General features: G+C 40.9%; 1 protein-coding gene across 1 annotated transcript in view; it reads left to right on the top strand.

Annotated features, from left to right (window-relative positions):
- Nucleotides 1-5,961, top strand: part of DEUP1 (deuterosome assembly protein 1) — a 74,566-nt gene extending 68,605 nt beyond the window's left edge. Inside the window, 1 exon segment of the mRNA XM_061202714.1 lies at nucleotides 5,785-5,961. Within this exon segment, the coding sequence (XP_061058697.1) occupies nucleotides 5,785-5,961 (177 nt within the window).
- Nucleotides 5,962-15,520: the final 9,559 nt, after the last annotated feature.

Raw genomic sequence — 15,520 nt, 5'->3', positions numbered from 1 at the left:
GGAGAATGTTCCATGTGCACTTGAAGAGAATGTGTATTCTAATGCTTTTGGGTGGAATGCTCTATAAATATCAATTAAGTCCATTTGGTCTAATGTGGTATTTAAGACCTGTGTTTCCTTATTGATTTTGTCTGGATGATCTGTCCATTGATGTAAGCGGGGTATTAAAGTCCCCCACTATTAGTGTATTACTGTTGATTTCTTTTATGTCTGTTAACATCTGCCTTATATATTGAGGTGCTCCTACGTTGGGTGCATATATATTGACAATTGTTATATCTTCTTGGATTGATCCTTTGATCATTATGTAGTGTCCATCTTTGTCTCTTTAACAGCCTTTATTTTAAAGTCTATTTTGTCTGATATAAGTACTGCAACTCTGGCTTTCTTTTGATTTCCATTTGCATAGAATATCTTTTTCCATCCCCCCACGTTTAGTCTGTATGTGTCTCTAGAACTGAAGTGGGTAATTTGTAGGCAGCAAATATACAGGTCTTGTTTTGGTATCCATTCAGCCAGTGTGTGTCTTTTTTTTTTTTTTTTTAATAAATTTATTTATTTATTTATTTATTTTTGGCTGTGTTGGGTCTTCGTTTCTGTGCGAGGGCTTTCTCTAGTTGTGGCAAGCGGGGGCCACTCTTCATCGTGGTGCGTGGGCCTTTCACTGTCATGGTCTCTCCTGTTGTGGAGCACAGGCTCCAGACGCGCAGGCTCAGTAGTTGTGGCTCACGGGCCCAGTTGCTCCGCGGCATGTGGGATCTTCCCAGACCAGGGCTCGAACCCGTGTCCCCTGCACCGGCAGGCAGATTCTCAACCACTGCGCCACCAGGGAAGCCCCCAGTGTGTGTCTTTTGGTGGAGCATTGAGTCCGTTTACATTTAAGGTAATTATTGATATGTATGTGTTTATTGCCATTTTGTTAATTGTTTTGGATTTGTTTTTGTAGGTCTTTTTTATTTCCTTTTCTTCGCTTGTTCTCTTCTTTTGTGATTTGATTACTATCTTTAGTGTTATGTTTGGATTCCTTTTTCTTTTTTGTATGTATATCTATTATAGATTTTTCATTTGTAGTTACAACGAGGTTTTGGTATAGCAGTCTACATATATACATGATAGTTTTAAGTTGCTAATCTCTTAATTTCAAACGCATTTTATATGCATTGCATTTGTACTCTCCTTCCCTCATGATTACTGTTTTTGATATCATATTTTATATCTAACTGTTTTGTGTATCCCTTAACTGCTTATTGTGGATATAGACAATTTTACTGCTTTTGTCTTTTAACCTCCCTACTAGCTTTGTGTATGGATGATTTCCTATGTTTTCCTTTACTGGTGAGGTTTTTCCTTCCATAATTTTCTTGTTTCTAGTTGTGGCCTTTCTTTTTTGCCTAGAGAAGTTCCTTTAATATTTGTTGTAAAGCTGGTTTGGTGGTACTGAATTCTTTTAGCTTTTGTTTGTCTATAAAGCTTTTGATCTCTCCATCGAATCTGAATGAGAGCCTTGCTGGGTAGAGTATTCTTGATTGTAGGTTTTTCCCTTTCATTATTTTAGATATATTGTGCCACTTCCTTCTGAACTGCAGAGTCTCTGCTGAAAAATCAGCTGATAGCCTTATGGGGATGCCCTTGTATGTTATTTGTTGCTTTTCCCTTGCTGCTTTTAGTATTCTCTCTTTAATTTTTTTCATTTTGATTACTATGTGTCTTAGTGTAATCTTCTGTGGCTTAATCCTGTATGGGAGTCTCTGCATTTCCTGGACTTAGGTAACTATTTCCTTTCCCAGGTTAGGGAGGTTTTCAGCTATTACCTCTTCAGATATTTTCTTGGGCACTTTCTCTCTCTTCTCCTTCTGGGACCCCTATAATGTGAATATTAGTGCACCTGATGTTGCCCCAGAGGTCTCTTAAACTGTCCTCATTTCTTTTCATTCTTTTTTCTGTTCGGCAACAGTGATGTCCACTACTCTGTCTTCCAGCTCACTGATCCATTCTTCTGAATCATTTATTCTATTATTGATTCCTTCTAGTGTATTTTTGAGTTATTGTATTCTTCATCTCTGTTTGGTTGTTCTTTATGTTTTCTAACTCTTAGTTAAAAAATTCTAACTTCTTGCTCTGTGCATCCATTCTCCTCCTGAGTTCTTTGATCATCTTTATGATCATTACTCTGAACTCTTTCTCGGGTAGATTGACTATCTCCATATCACTTAGTTCTTCTTCTAAAGATTTATCTTGTCTGGAACATACTCCTCTACCACCTCATTTTGTCTAAGTTGCTATTTGTATTTTTATGTATGTGGTTGGTAAGTTAACATTTCTCGACCTTGGAGAAGGCATCCTATGCATCCGAGCAGTGCACTCCCCTCTTGTCACCCACGGAATATGCTCTAGGGGTTCCCCCTGAGAGGGCTGGGTAGGTCCTTCTCTTATGACAGGCTATGTGGGTGGTCCGGTAGGCTTGGTTGGCCCCTAGTCTGGTTGGTTGCCAGGCCCTGCCTTGTGCAGTTGCTGCTAGCTGCTGTTTAGTGGGGCCTGGTCACGAGGTGGCTGGTTGTGGAATCCTAGGGGGCCCTGGGGCTAGTGCTGGCTCACTGGTGGGTAGAATCAGGGTCCCAAAGACTGAGGCTGTCGCCAACTCACTGGCAGGTAAAGCCAGATTCTGGGGTTAGTGCTGGACTACTGGCAGGGAGAGCTGGTTCCTAGAGTCTGGCTGCAGGGCCCTGGGATCCCAGAGCTCATTTCAGATCACTGGTGGGGGAGGCAGTTGACTATGGGGTCCGAGGTGTCTGGAAGTTTGCGTTGGCCTGCTACTGGGCAGGGCCAGGGCCCAGCTAGTCCCAGGAGGCCTGCATTGCGGGATTGTAGTTTTCTTCTGGTGTCTGCTCTGTGGTGGGTGAGGCTGATCTAGAGGTTTGTGCAGGCTTCCTGGCAAGAGGGGCCAGTGCCTGCCCACTGGTAGGTAGAGTTGGGTCTTGGCCCTCTGGTGGGCTGGGCCCTGTCTAGGGGTGTGTCCACAGGCGGCTGTGGGTTCTTTAGTCTGTAGGCAGCCTGTCTGCTGATGGGTAGGGTTGTGTTCCTGCGCACTTAGTTGTTTGGCCTGAAGCATCCCAGCACTGGAGCCTGCAGGCTGTTGGGTGGGGCCAGGTCTTGGCGCTAATGATCCAAGATGTCAGTTGCCAGGAGTGTTCACGCAGTTGAATGTTCCCCGGTATGTCTGACACCAGTGTCTTTGTTCCCAGGGTTAGCCACAGCCACTCCATGCCTCTCCAGGAGACTGTCCAAGGTCAGCAGGTAGATCTGGCCCAGGCTCTTATCAAATTACTGCTTTTGCCCTGGGTCCTGGTGCATGTGAGATTTTGTGTGAGCCCTTTAAGAGTGAAGTCTTTATTTCCCCTAGTCTTGTGGGGCTCCTGCAGTTAAGCCCTGCTGGCCTTCAAAGCCAAATGCTCTGGGGGCTCCTCTTCCCAGTGCTGGAACCCCGGGCTGGGGAGCCTGACGTGGGGCTCAGGACTCTCACACCTGTGGGAGAACCTCTGCAAATAATTATTCTCCCATTTGTGAGTCGCCCACCTGGGAGGGTATGGGATTTGATTATATCGCAAGTCCGCTCCTCCTACCCGTCTTGTTGTGGTTCCTTCTTTATGCCTTTCATTGTAGAAGATCTCTCCTGGAAGGTTCCAGTCTTTTTCATCGATGGTTGTTCTGCAGACAGTTGTGATTTTGATGTGCCTGAGAAAGGAGGTGAGCTCAGGGCCTTTCTACTCTGCCATCTTCTTGGCTGGTGTTTTGGGCCCTGTGTCAATCAGTCACTGCCTCTGAGAAGAGGGGGCGATAGTAACTTCCCAGGTGAGGCGGGAGGCTCCAGTTTAGCCACAGGCAGATCTCCAGAGAAGTGGCCAGCTGTGAGCTGTTAGCAGCCAAAACCCACAGCAGCTGGAGGATAGACGCACCAGCCTGGTGAAGGGATCCAGGTAGAGCACCAGCGGCATCCACTGTGGTCCACTTCTTGAACCACTCAGATCCGTGTTCTTTTCATGTTGTTCATTCCATTCAGGCATAGCTTCTCCAAGATTCTGGCTGGTCGTAATTTCTGGGAAAATTTACAGAGGAGGGTTGGTAGAGCAAACTATAGCCCTTGATGCTGTCTCAAGGACTTAACTGATACTCATCATCTCCTCACCCACTCTAGGTTCCTGCCCCCCTCAACTGGCACTTCTGTTGGTCCAGGTGGCTTGCCTTGTGGGGTGAGCCCCTGGTTCCCGTGCCCTTATCAGGATGTGGTTTGTCATCTACAGTTAAAACTGGGCATGAGAGCACCAAAAGACCACCTCAGTGGATCACCTGAGTTCCAAACATATTCCTCACTGCTTCCATTATGTAGTAGTAGTCTTACCTCTTCATGATGATTAGGGTCAGTTACCTCTGCCAGTGTAGTACCTCTTTTCTGTGCCTCCGATCTGTCAGCATGAGGAGCCCAAAGTGACTAGGTACAGCCAAAGCTTTAAGTTTAGGGAGACTCTTACAGTCTCACTTGGTGAGAGGCATTCCTTCTCTGAGACCAAAGACCTGTAGACCAACAGAGGCTAAAGACAGAGACAGAAGGAACAAATTCTCCCAGAGGGCCAACAGAGAGTGAAGCCATTCCTACATCCTCCCTTCTGTTCCCAGATCACTGTTATAAACACAGTAGCAAATAACAGCCATTGCTTTAAAGTCTATACCATATGCTGAAGAATGGCACCCCATCCTCGTGCGATATGATTTCCAAGCTAATTCCTCAGCTGTGCCTTCAAGAAGCCTATCAGGCTAGCATCCTCTGGAGACACTTCATGCTGTGTTTTCTATCCCATGAGAATGCTAACTGCTTCTGATCTTCCTCCTTACTGAGTATTAAAAAGAATGCATTTGCCAGATCAACAGCAGCATACCATGCCCCCAAGACTGTGACATTCTACTTCAGTAAAGATGTGATACCTGGCACGGCAGCTACAGTTGGGGCTACTACTTGGATAAGCTGGCAGTACTCCACTGTCATCTGCCACAATCCCTACACTTCTGGCAGAGGCCAGACTTGTGAACTACATCCCCCTATAACAGAGTTCACCTGCATACAGATCGCTGACTCTCCATACGCTTTATAAAAATCCCATTCTTCCCATAAAACAAAAGTTGAAGAAGAGTCTGGGGGTGCCGCAGAAGTAAAAAATTAAAGTACACATTTCCCCAACTTATTTTTTTAATTAACTGAACAAATTATTTTGAATGAAACACTGTAAAATTATGGTATCATTGCCCTTTATTCCTCAGCCACACATTGTGTGTGTGTGTAAATAAGCACTACACAGGCCACAGTTAACTGAGCACTTCCATACCACATGAAGGGTGGAAGCAGGCACTCATCACTGAAGTGTTCTCAACTGCAGTTGGACAAACAAGATCGCCCCAGCATTACGCACCCACCCCACTGTACATCATGCTTTGATCCCACCTCACCTCGCCACCTCCATGCAGCAGCGGGCCCCCTTGAAGCCCAGCCTTAAGTTTCTTTCCTCTATAAGCTTTCTTTGCCCGACTCGACTATACTCTTCACTTGCTGTTTTCGTTCCTTAAGGGTTTCATTAGCAGCAACTGTATTACACTGGTGTAGAGAGTTCAGCTTAAGATACATTATTTCATTAAGAGTTGCAGTGTTTTGTCAGTGGTGAAGCATACCAAGAAATATGAAGACTTTTTGTAAAAGGCCTTGTGTTCCTCATCTAACTTTTCTTTTTCTTTTTTTAGTCGCCCCCAGATATAGCCTTCCCAGCTTCTTTGGCTGCACAGCATTTCCTTCTGGAGGAGGAGAAGCGAGCAAAAGAACTTGAAAAACTTCTGAATACACATATTGATGAACTGCAAAGACACACAGAATTTACTCTGAATAAATACACCAAGCTAAAACAAAACAGACACATATGAGCTTTTAAACTTTTTTATTTGCTTCGCCCACCCCAAGGAAAAAAGCTCTGGCAAAATATTTACAAAGCTGATTAATGAAACTGAGAAATTTTGTTCTGTTTTCCTGAGTAAATCATTTCTGTAAGGCAGCTAGAAAATAGTATTTTGTTCAATAAAGCTGTTTGTATTTCTGCATTAACAAACAAATTGTTCAGCTACAGAGTTACTCTAAAATAAACATGACTTCTCCAAAAGAGATTTTTTTCTCCAGTCTAAGGAATAGTTTGGAATTAAATGTGCAGTTTTTTCCCACCTGAATCATGTATACTGAAACCCATTTCCTCTGTAACAACACATGATGAGGGAAAGGGATGCACTATATTCTAAATACAAACAGATCAAGTGCAGCTCTCTTGTACTAGGTTTGAAAACTCAAAGATTTTTAAAAATGAATAGCTATGTAAACATCCTAAAATTTCTTTTAGGAAAAAAAGATACAGCTTACTGTTTCTGCATTCATCTTTGTAATGTCTCTCTGTTTTAACACAAAAGACCTGGAATGTGCTGTTTGCACACTTAAAACATATGTGCCAAATATTAATGCTTTCCTGTTAGTACTAATTATTCATGGACATAAGCTAAAGAAACTATAAAGCATTGCTGTTGTTACCTTCTCCTTTGTCATACCTCTGCTTTAAATACAATTAAAGAATGAGAAATTCTTTGGACTTAAAACATAAATGCCAAGTCTGTAAAGAATAGTAATAGCATGGTGGTGAACAATAAAACTCAAGTTCCAGATATACAAGCATGATAATCCATTTTTCTTTCTTTAAAAATGACATTTATATAAAGATTACGAAAAATCCCCATGTCATTACTCCAGGTTAAGTCCTACAGTTTTTATAGTTTCTTTTTCTCTTTGATGAAACTAAATCTCCACATACAGAAAGGTAAGTCACGATGTCCTTAGACAAGTGTCATTGCCATGGGAAATGCAGAGCCCTGTTCACTTCAGGTGAAACAACCACGTGGGTTTGTAGAGCTCTTGATATTTGCAAAAAGCCTTCAGAGAGCATTATTCATGTCAGCCCAAAACAAGCCTGTGCAGTCAGCAAGGCTAGTATCCTTGTTCCTGGGAATCAAGCTGTATCCTTGTTCCTGGGAATCAAGCTGTTAAGAACTTACTAGAATCACGGCGAGCAAGAGTCAGAAACGCCAGCTTCTGATTCCCAGCTCTGGCTCTTACCACGTCCCAGCATTATGTCTTGTAAGTAAGCAGGTGGTGAGCAGTGCTCTAGCCACAGAAGCCATGTTTTATGGCAAAACATCAGAGGGTACAAAGACCCACATGAGGAAAATAACCCAAGTTACCATACCTTTAATTAGAAACTTAGTAATTTCTAGCCTGGACACAAAGAAAATAGAATACTTTTCAGTGTTATCTTTAGAAGATGGGAAGAAAAAGTATGTTTAGGTAAAGGACAGTCCATAAACAAATTCTAAAACCTTTATATCCCTAATGCAAATGCAAACAATGCAAAAATTTAAAGGTACATATCTTTAAAATACGCTACGTCTGCATGCATATATATGCATGCTGAATCGAAGACTCTAGACTACAGTGATCTTAAAACTTAACAAAGTCAAGAGAGCATGAACCTGGAATATGTCCAGGACTCACAGTGCATTTGCCCCTCCAGATTATTATGTCAAGTCCACAAGCAAACTTCTTTTAAATCACTAGTTCAGCATTCCTCTTCATACCCACTTTCTTAAAACAGTGGTTTTCAATAGTTTTTGCTTAACAGCAGGATTCAATGTTTTAAAGGAATCATATGCTGAAGCCCAACATATATACAGTCAAGATAAAAAGCAAGCAGCTCTGGTTGAACGTTGAAAGGAGAGGAGTGAGGCCTACCTGCTGCTCCTCCCTTCCCTGCCCCTCCCCTCCCCTCCCACCTCCCCTCCCCTCCCACCTCCCCTCCCCTCCCACCTCCCCTCCCCTCCCACCTCCCCTCCCCCTCCTCCCCTCCCCTCCCCAGACCCAGGGAATCGACAGAGCGGTTGCCCATGTGTTGCTGTGGGAGGGATCGAAGGAGAGCCAGCTGTGCTGTTACTACCTCAGGACAGAATACAGTTTCCTACAGAAACCATGCCATGAAGAGTGGTTATAACCCCCTTCATACTACAAAAGTCAGTTTAGCCCATGATTGAGCTAAAACACAATGAAAGGAGTAGAAGCAGAGCTGCAGGAGAAAGACCAATCAGGTCACCTAACGCTGGGAGTCAACACAAAGAGGAGGTGGGACTTGAGTTAACTTTTGCCTTGTAATGGCCTAAATATATACTTTTACTTCTTTATTATCCAGGAGCAAACGGGTTTGAGAATCAACCAAATTTGAGGGAGGGAGGGCTGTTGGAAAAACACAGATAACCCCCAAATGTCAGTTAAAACAAAATGATGGAAGCTCTGGATTATCTGTCAACAGCGCCGCTCTGGCTAAGTGGGACGCGGTCTCCCCAGGACCGTGATCCTGAGACAGTGCCCTCCCCTCTGGGAGAGCAATCAGCTCAGCAGCTTGGGCTGCCTAAATAGAGGCCTGCCCTGCGGTGGGTTTGTCTAGATCCCTGCCATGCCTCAACCATGGTTAACATGACCCAAGCAATCCGTAATCATGGTTTTAACAGTGCTGTGTGGTTATCCCCTCCCCATCCCGTTATCTCACTTAATGTACATTTCCTCTTTATACATGCGCCTCCAGTCTCTCCAACTGGCCTGAAAGCTCCTAGAAAAGAGGAGTATTAGGCTTCTTTGCCTCCCCTGTGCACCTAGCACAGGTCCTGCTCATGGGAGGTATTGGATAAGTAGCGGTCAATGGGTGGATTGAATCCAGACATGGGGAATGCCTTTAGCAAAGGCAAAAAGTAGAGGAAGTTTGAGGCAGTTTAGATACAAGACAAACTACTAGCCATATCAAATTGTCAGCTGCAGAAAGGAGCACAGAACTGTGAATTTGTCTGAATGCTGGTGGGTGTGGGGGGAGATTTTCACTTCATACTTGACCTGACGTAGGACCATCTGAGCATCTACACACTCCTTTTATATGTTTTAACGAATGTCTAATAGGAATCTAATATAGAACAGCAGCCACGGTGCTTAAGAGTTAGAGCAAATGAAACCATTAGAATCCCAGGAATGCAGAAGTTAGTGTGAGAGGGATTTGGGCCCAAGGACTTATGCCCAACTAGCAACTGAAACTCTGTCCTACCCTCCCAACCCCATAGCCTAGAGCATCACCAAGAGCTAAACCCTAAGGGATAAAGCATTCCAAACTGATGAAAGGCTCTTTCCTGCTACAGAGAGGATGCACTCACTGTGCCCAAGGATGATAATGAATGGGCAATGGGCCTGTGAGTCCTGGCTGAGGGAAAAGCCTGGGGAAAAGTTTTCATGACCTCCAGGGACTCCCAAGGCAGGCATGAGGCAAAAACATTGGCACGAGTCACAGAAGCTGACTGGGCAATGTTCAGAGGCTACCTGCCACACAGCACCATCCTCCAACATGGGTCAAGAGGGGTCACAATAGCTCATGCAGCTCAATAACAAACAAACAACCCAATCAAACAAGGGGCAGAAGACCTAAATAGACATTTATCCAAAGAAGACATAAAGATGGCCAACAGGCACATGACAAGATGATCAGTATCGATAATTATTAGAGAAATGCAAATCAAAACCTCAATGAGGTATCACCTCACACCGGTCAGAATGGCCACCATTAAAAAGTCTACAAAATAATAAATGCCAGGGAAGGTGTGGCAAAAAGGGAATCCTCCTACACTCTTGGTGGGAATGTAAAGTGGTGAAGCCGCTATGGAGAACAGTATGGAGGTTCCTTAAAAAACTAAAAATAGAGTTACCATATGATCTAGCAATCCCACTCCTGGGCATATACCCAGAAAAGACAAAAACTCTAATTCAAAAAGATACATGTACCCCAATGTTCATAGCAGCACTATGTACAATAGCCAAGACCTGGAAGCAACCTAAATGTTCATCGACAGATGAATGGATAAAGAAGATGTGTTAGACATATACAATAGAATATTACTCAGCCGTAAAAAAGAATGAAATAATGCCATTTGCAGCAACATGGATGGATCTAGAGATTATCATACTAAGTGAAGTAAGTCAGAGGAAGACAAATATATGATATCACTTCTATGTGGAATCTAAAAAAAATGATAAAAATGAACTTATTTACAGAAAGACTCACAGACATGGAAAACAAACTTATGGTTACCACAGGGGAAGGCAGGGGAGGGATAAATTAGGAGTTTGGGATTAACGGATACACACCACTATATATAAAATAGATAAACAACAAGGACCTACTGTATAGCACAGGGAACTATACTCAAAATCTTGTAATAACCTATAATAGAAAAGAATCTGAAAAACACAAATATATGTTTATACATGTGTGTGTGTGTGTGTGTGTGTGTATAAAACTGAATCACTATGCTATACACCTGAAACATTGTAAATCAACTATATTTCATTAAAAAATTTTTTTGACACCTCAAAGAAGAGCGATCACAGTCTTGTGACAAGGAGAAACATGAGTCAGAGTCAGCCAGGTAATTATTGTTATGGTGACCAGCAATTTCATTGCACAGCAGAACTGCCAGGTAATCTAGAACAGCAAGGCTTCAAACAGCAAAGGCTTCAGGAGGGCCAAGCATAGCACAAAGGAGATGCTCAGAGCCACCTAGCCAGACCCATGACCAGACTAGAAATTCTTAGGTCTTAAAATGTTCCCGACACATTTGGACAGGTTAGATCTGTTGGAGGCCAGGTATTCCATGCCTCGACCCCAGGACCATAACAAAGCTTCCGTTTCCTTTTCTGTAGAACAGGCACAATACTACCTATGTCAGAGAGTTGTTGTGAGATTAAAGAAGGCAATGCACATAAAGCGGTTAGCATAGAGTCTGGAACAGTGAGTACTCAGTAAATGCTATCTGTGAGCACGTGCCATCCTTGCCCTCTTGAGGCATTAGGTCTGAGCTCAGAAGATAAAATACATCTTCAAAGAATAAGACTATCATTTATTGAGGACCATGTGCCAGCCACTATAATATAAACTCATTTAATCATTAACAGTTCTATTAATAATTTACAAACCATAAAATTCAGCCATTTCAAGGGTATAATTCAATGATTTTTACTAAATTTACAAAGTTTTGCAACCATTGCCACAACCCAATTTTACAACATTTCCATCATTCCCCAAAGATCCCTAGTGCCCATTTGCCGTCACTCCTCCTTCCCATGCCCAACCCCAGGAAGCTGCTAAACTACTTTGTCTTTATGATTTACCTGGACATTTAGTATAAATGGATTCATATACTGTGTGGGTTTTTGCATCTGGCTTCTTTCATTTGGTATGTTTTTGTAGTTCATACTGTAGCATGTATTGATATTTTGTTGTTTTTATTGTTGTTGCTAAATAGTGTTCTGTTGTATTAATAAACCACATTTTCTTTATCCATTTCACTAGTTCATTGACAATTGAGTTGTTTCCACGGAGGCTATTATGAATAAAGCTATTATGAACATTTACATACAAGTCTGTGTGTGGACATGTTTTTGTTTCTATTTAGTACATTCCTATGAGAAGAATTTGAGTCACATGGTAAATTTATGTTTAACTTTCAAAAGAAACTGTCAAACTATTTTCCTAAGTAGCTACACCTACCAGCAAGGCCTAAGAGTCCCGATTTTACATTCCTACCAGCAAGGCCTAAGAGTTCCGATTTCTCCATATCCTCCCCCATACTTGGTACTATCTTTTTGATGAGCCATTTCAGAGTGTGTGAGTGGTATTTCATGCTAGTTTTAACCTGCATTTCCCTAAAGACTAATCACGTGAACATCTTTTGTGTGCTTATTGAGCATTCATATATCTTTTTTGGTGAAATGTCTATTCAAATCTTTTGCCCATTTTATAATTATTTCTTCTTTTATTGAGTGATAAGAATTCTTTATATATTTTGGATATAAACGCTTTATCAGATATATGATTTGCATATATACTCTCCCAATCTGTGGCTTCTCTTTTCATTTTCTTAATGGTGTCTTTGGAAGCACATAAAGTTTTTAATTTTGATGTAGTACAATTCATCAATTTTCTCTTTTACGGACTGTGATTTTGGCATCATAGCTAAGAAATATTTGCTTGACTCAACGTCACAAATATTTTCTCCTACATTTTCTTCTAAAAGTTTTACAGTTTCAGGTTTTACATAAGGTTTATGATCCACTCTTAGTTAACATTTTTGTATAGTGTAAGGGTCTAGATTCATCCTTTTACATGCAGATGGATACCCCATTGTCCCAGAACCATTTGTTGAAGACTATTCTTTACCCCATTGAATTATCTTTGTACTTTTTGTTGAAAAATCAACTGACCATAAATATAAGGCTTTATTTCTAGACTCAGTTCTTTTCCATTGATCTATATGTTTATCCTTATGCCACTACCACAGTCTTTTTTTTTGAATACTTGAATTTTATTTTTTTATACAGCAGGTTCTTATTAGTTATCTCTTTTATACATATTACTGTATGAATGTCAATCCCAATCTCCCAATTCATCACACCACCACCACCCTCCCGCCGCCACTTTCCCCCTTGGTATCCATACGTTTCTTCTCTACATCTGTATCTCTATTTCTGCCCTGCAAACCGGTTCATGTGTACCATTTTTCTAGGTTCCACAAATATGCATTAATATACGATATTTGTTTTTCTTTCTGACTTACTTCACTCTGTATGACAGTCTCTAGATCCATTCACGTCTCTACAAATGACCCAATTTCATTCCTTCTTATGGCTGAGTAATATTCCATTGTATATATGTAGCACATCTTCTTTATCCATTTGTATGTCAATGGGTATTTAGGTTGCTTCCAATGACCTGGTTATTGTAAATAGTGCTGCAATGAACATTGGGGTGCATGTGTCTTTTTGAATTATGGTTTTCTCTGGGTATACCCAGTAGTGGGATTGCTGGGTCATATGGTAATTCTATTTTTAGTTTTTTAAGGAACCTCCATACTGTTCTCCATAGTGGCTGTATCAATTTACATTCCCATCAATAGTGCAAGAGGGTTCCCTTTTCTCCACACCCTCTCCAGCATTTGTTGTTTGTAGATTTTCTGATGATGGCCATTCTAACTGGTGTGAGGTGATAACTCATTGTAGCTTTGATTTGCATTTCTCTAATAATTAGTGATGTTGAGCAGCTTTTCATGTGCTTCTTGGCCATCTGTATGTCTTCTTTGGAGAAATGTCTATTTAGGTCTTCTGCCCATTTTTGGATTGGGTTGTTTTGTTTTTAATATCGAGCTGCATGAGCTATTTATATATTTTGGAGATTAATCCTTTGTCCATTGATTCATTTGCAAATATTTTCTCCCATTTTGAGGGTTGTCTTTTCGTCTTGTATGTAGTTTCCTTTGCTTTGCAAAAGCTTTTAAGTTTCTTTAGGTCCCATTTGCTTATTTTTGTTTTTATTTCCATTACTCTAGGAGATGGATCAAAAAAGATCTTGCTGTGATTGATGTCAAAGAGTGTTCTTCCTAGGTTTTCCTCTAAGAGCTTTAGAGTGTCCAGTCTTACATTTAGGTCTCTAATCCATTTTGAGTTTATTTTTGTGTATGGTGTTAGGGAGTGTTCTAATTTCATTCTTTTACATGTAGCTGTCCAGTTTTCCCAGCACCACTTATTGAAGAGACTGTCTTTTCTCCATTGTATATCCTTGCCTCCTTTGTCATAGATTAGTTGACCATAGGTGCGTGGGTTTATCTCTGGGCTTTCTATCCTGTTCCATTGATCTATATTTCTGCTTTTGTGCCAGTACCATACTGTGTTGGTTACTGTAGCTTTATAGTATAGTCTGAGGTCAGGGAGCCTGATTCCTCCAGCTCCGTTTTTTCCCCTCAAGACTGCTTGAGGCTATTTGGGGTCTTTTGTGTCTCCATACAAATTTTAAGATTTTTTGTTCTAGTTCTGTAAAAAATGCCATTGGTAATTTGATAGGGATTGCATTGAATCTGTAGATTGCTTTGGGTAGTATAGTCATTTTCACAATATTGATTCTTCCAATCCAAGAACATGGTATAACTCTCCATCTGTTTGTATTGTCTTTAATTTCTTTCATCAGTGTCTTATAGTTTTCTGCATACAGGTCTTTGGCTCCCTAGGTAGGTTTATTTCTAGGTATTTTATTCTTTTTGTTGAAGTGGTAAATGGGAGTGTTTCCTTAATTCCTCTTTCAGATTTTTCACCGTTAGTGTATAGGAATGCAAGAAATTTCTGTGCATTAATTTTGTATCCTGCAACTTTACCAAATTCATTGATTAGCTCTAGTAGTTTTCTGGTGGCATCTTTAGGATTCTCTATGTATAGTATCATGTCATCTGCAAACAGTGACAGTTTTGCTTCTTCTTTTCCAATTTGTATTCCTTTTATTTATTTTTCTTCTCTGATTGCTGTGGCTAGGACTTCCTAAACTATGTTGAATAATAGTGGAGAGCGTGGACATCCTTGTCTCGTTCCTGATCTTAGAGGAAATGCTTTCAGTTTTTCACCATTGAGAATGATGTTTGCTGTGGGTTTGTCGTAAATGGCCTTTATTATGTTGAGGTAGGTTCCCTCTATGCCACTTTCTGGAGAGTTTTTATCATAAATGGGTGTTAAATTTTGTCAAAAGCTTTTTCTGCATCTATTGAGATGATCATATGGCTTTTATTCTTCAATTTGTTAATATGGTGTATCACATTGATTGATTTGCATATATTGAAGAATCCTTGCATCCCTGGGATAAATCCCACTTGGTCATGGTGTATGATCCTTTTAATGTGTTGTTGGATTCTGTTTGCTGGTATTTTGTTGAGGATTTTTGCATCTATAGTCATCAATGATATTGTTCTGTAATTTTCTTTTTTTGTAGTATCTTCATCTGGTTTTGGTATCAGGCCTCATAGAATGGCCTCATAGAATGAGTTTGGGAGTGTTCCTTCCTCTGCAATTTTTTGGAAGAGTTTGAGAAGGATGGGTGTTAGCTCTTCTCTAAATGTTTGATAGAATTCACCTGTGAAGCCATCTGGTCCTGGACTTTTGTTTGTTGGAAGATTTTTAATCACAGTTTCAATTTCATTACTTGTGATTGTTCTGTTCATATTTTCTATTTCTTCCTGGTTCAGTGTTGGAAGGTTATACCTTTCTAAGAATTTGTCCATTTCTTCCAGGTTGTCCATTTTAGTGGCATACAGTTGCTAGTAGTAGTCTCTTAGGATGCTTTGTATTTCTGCGGTGTCTGTTTTAACTTCTTTTTCATTTCTAAGTTTATTAATTTGAGTCCTCTCCCTCTTTTTCTTGATTAGCCTGGCTAAAGGTTTATTAATTTTGTTTATCTTCTCAAAGAACCAGCTTTTAGTTTTATTGATCTTTGCTATTGTTTTCTGTTTCTATTTCATTTATTTCTGCTCTGATCTTTATGATTTCTTT

Source organism: Eubalaena glacialis, chromosome 10 (assembly GCF_028564815.1).
Source record: "Eubalaena glacialis isolate mEubGla1 chromosome 10, mEubGla1.1.hap2.+ XY, whole genome shotgun sequence".
NCBI classification, from domain to species: domain Eukaryota; kingdom Metazoa; phylum Chordata; class Mammalia; order Artiodactyla; family Balaenidae; genus Eubalaena; species Eubalaena glacialis.
This window is presented reverse-complemented; position numbering and strand designations above follow the sequence as displayed.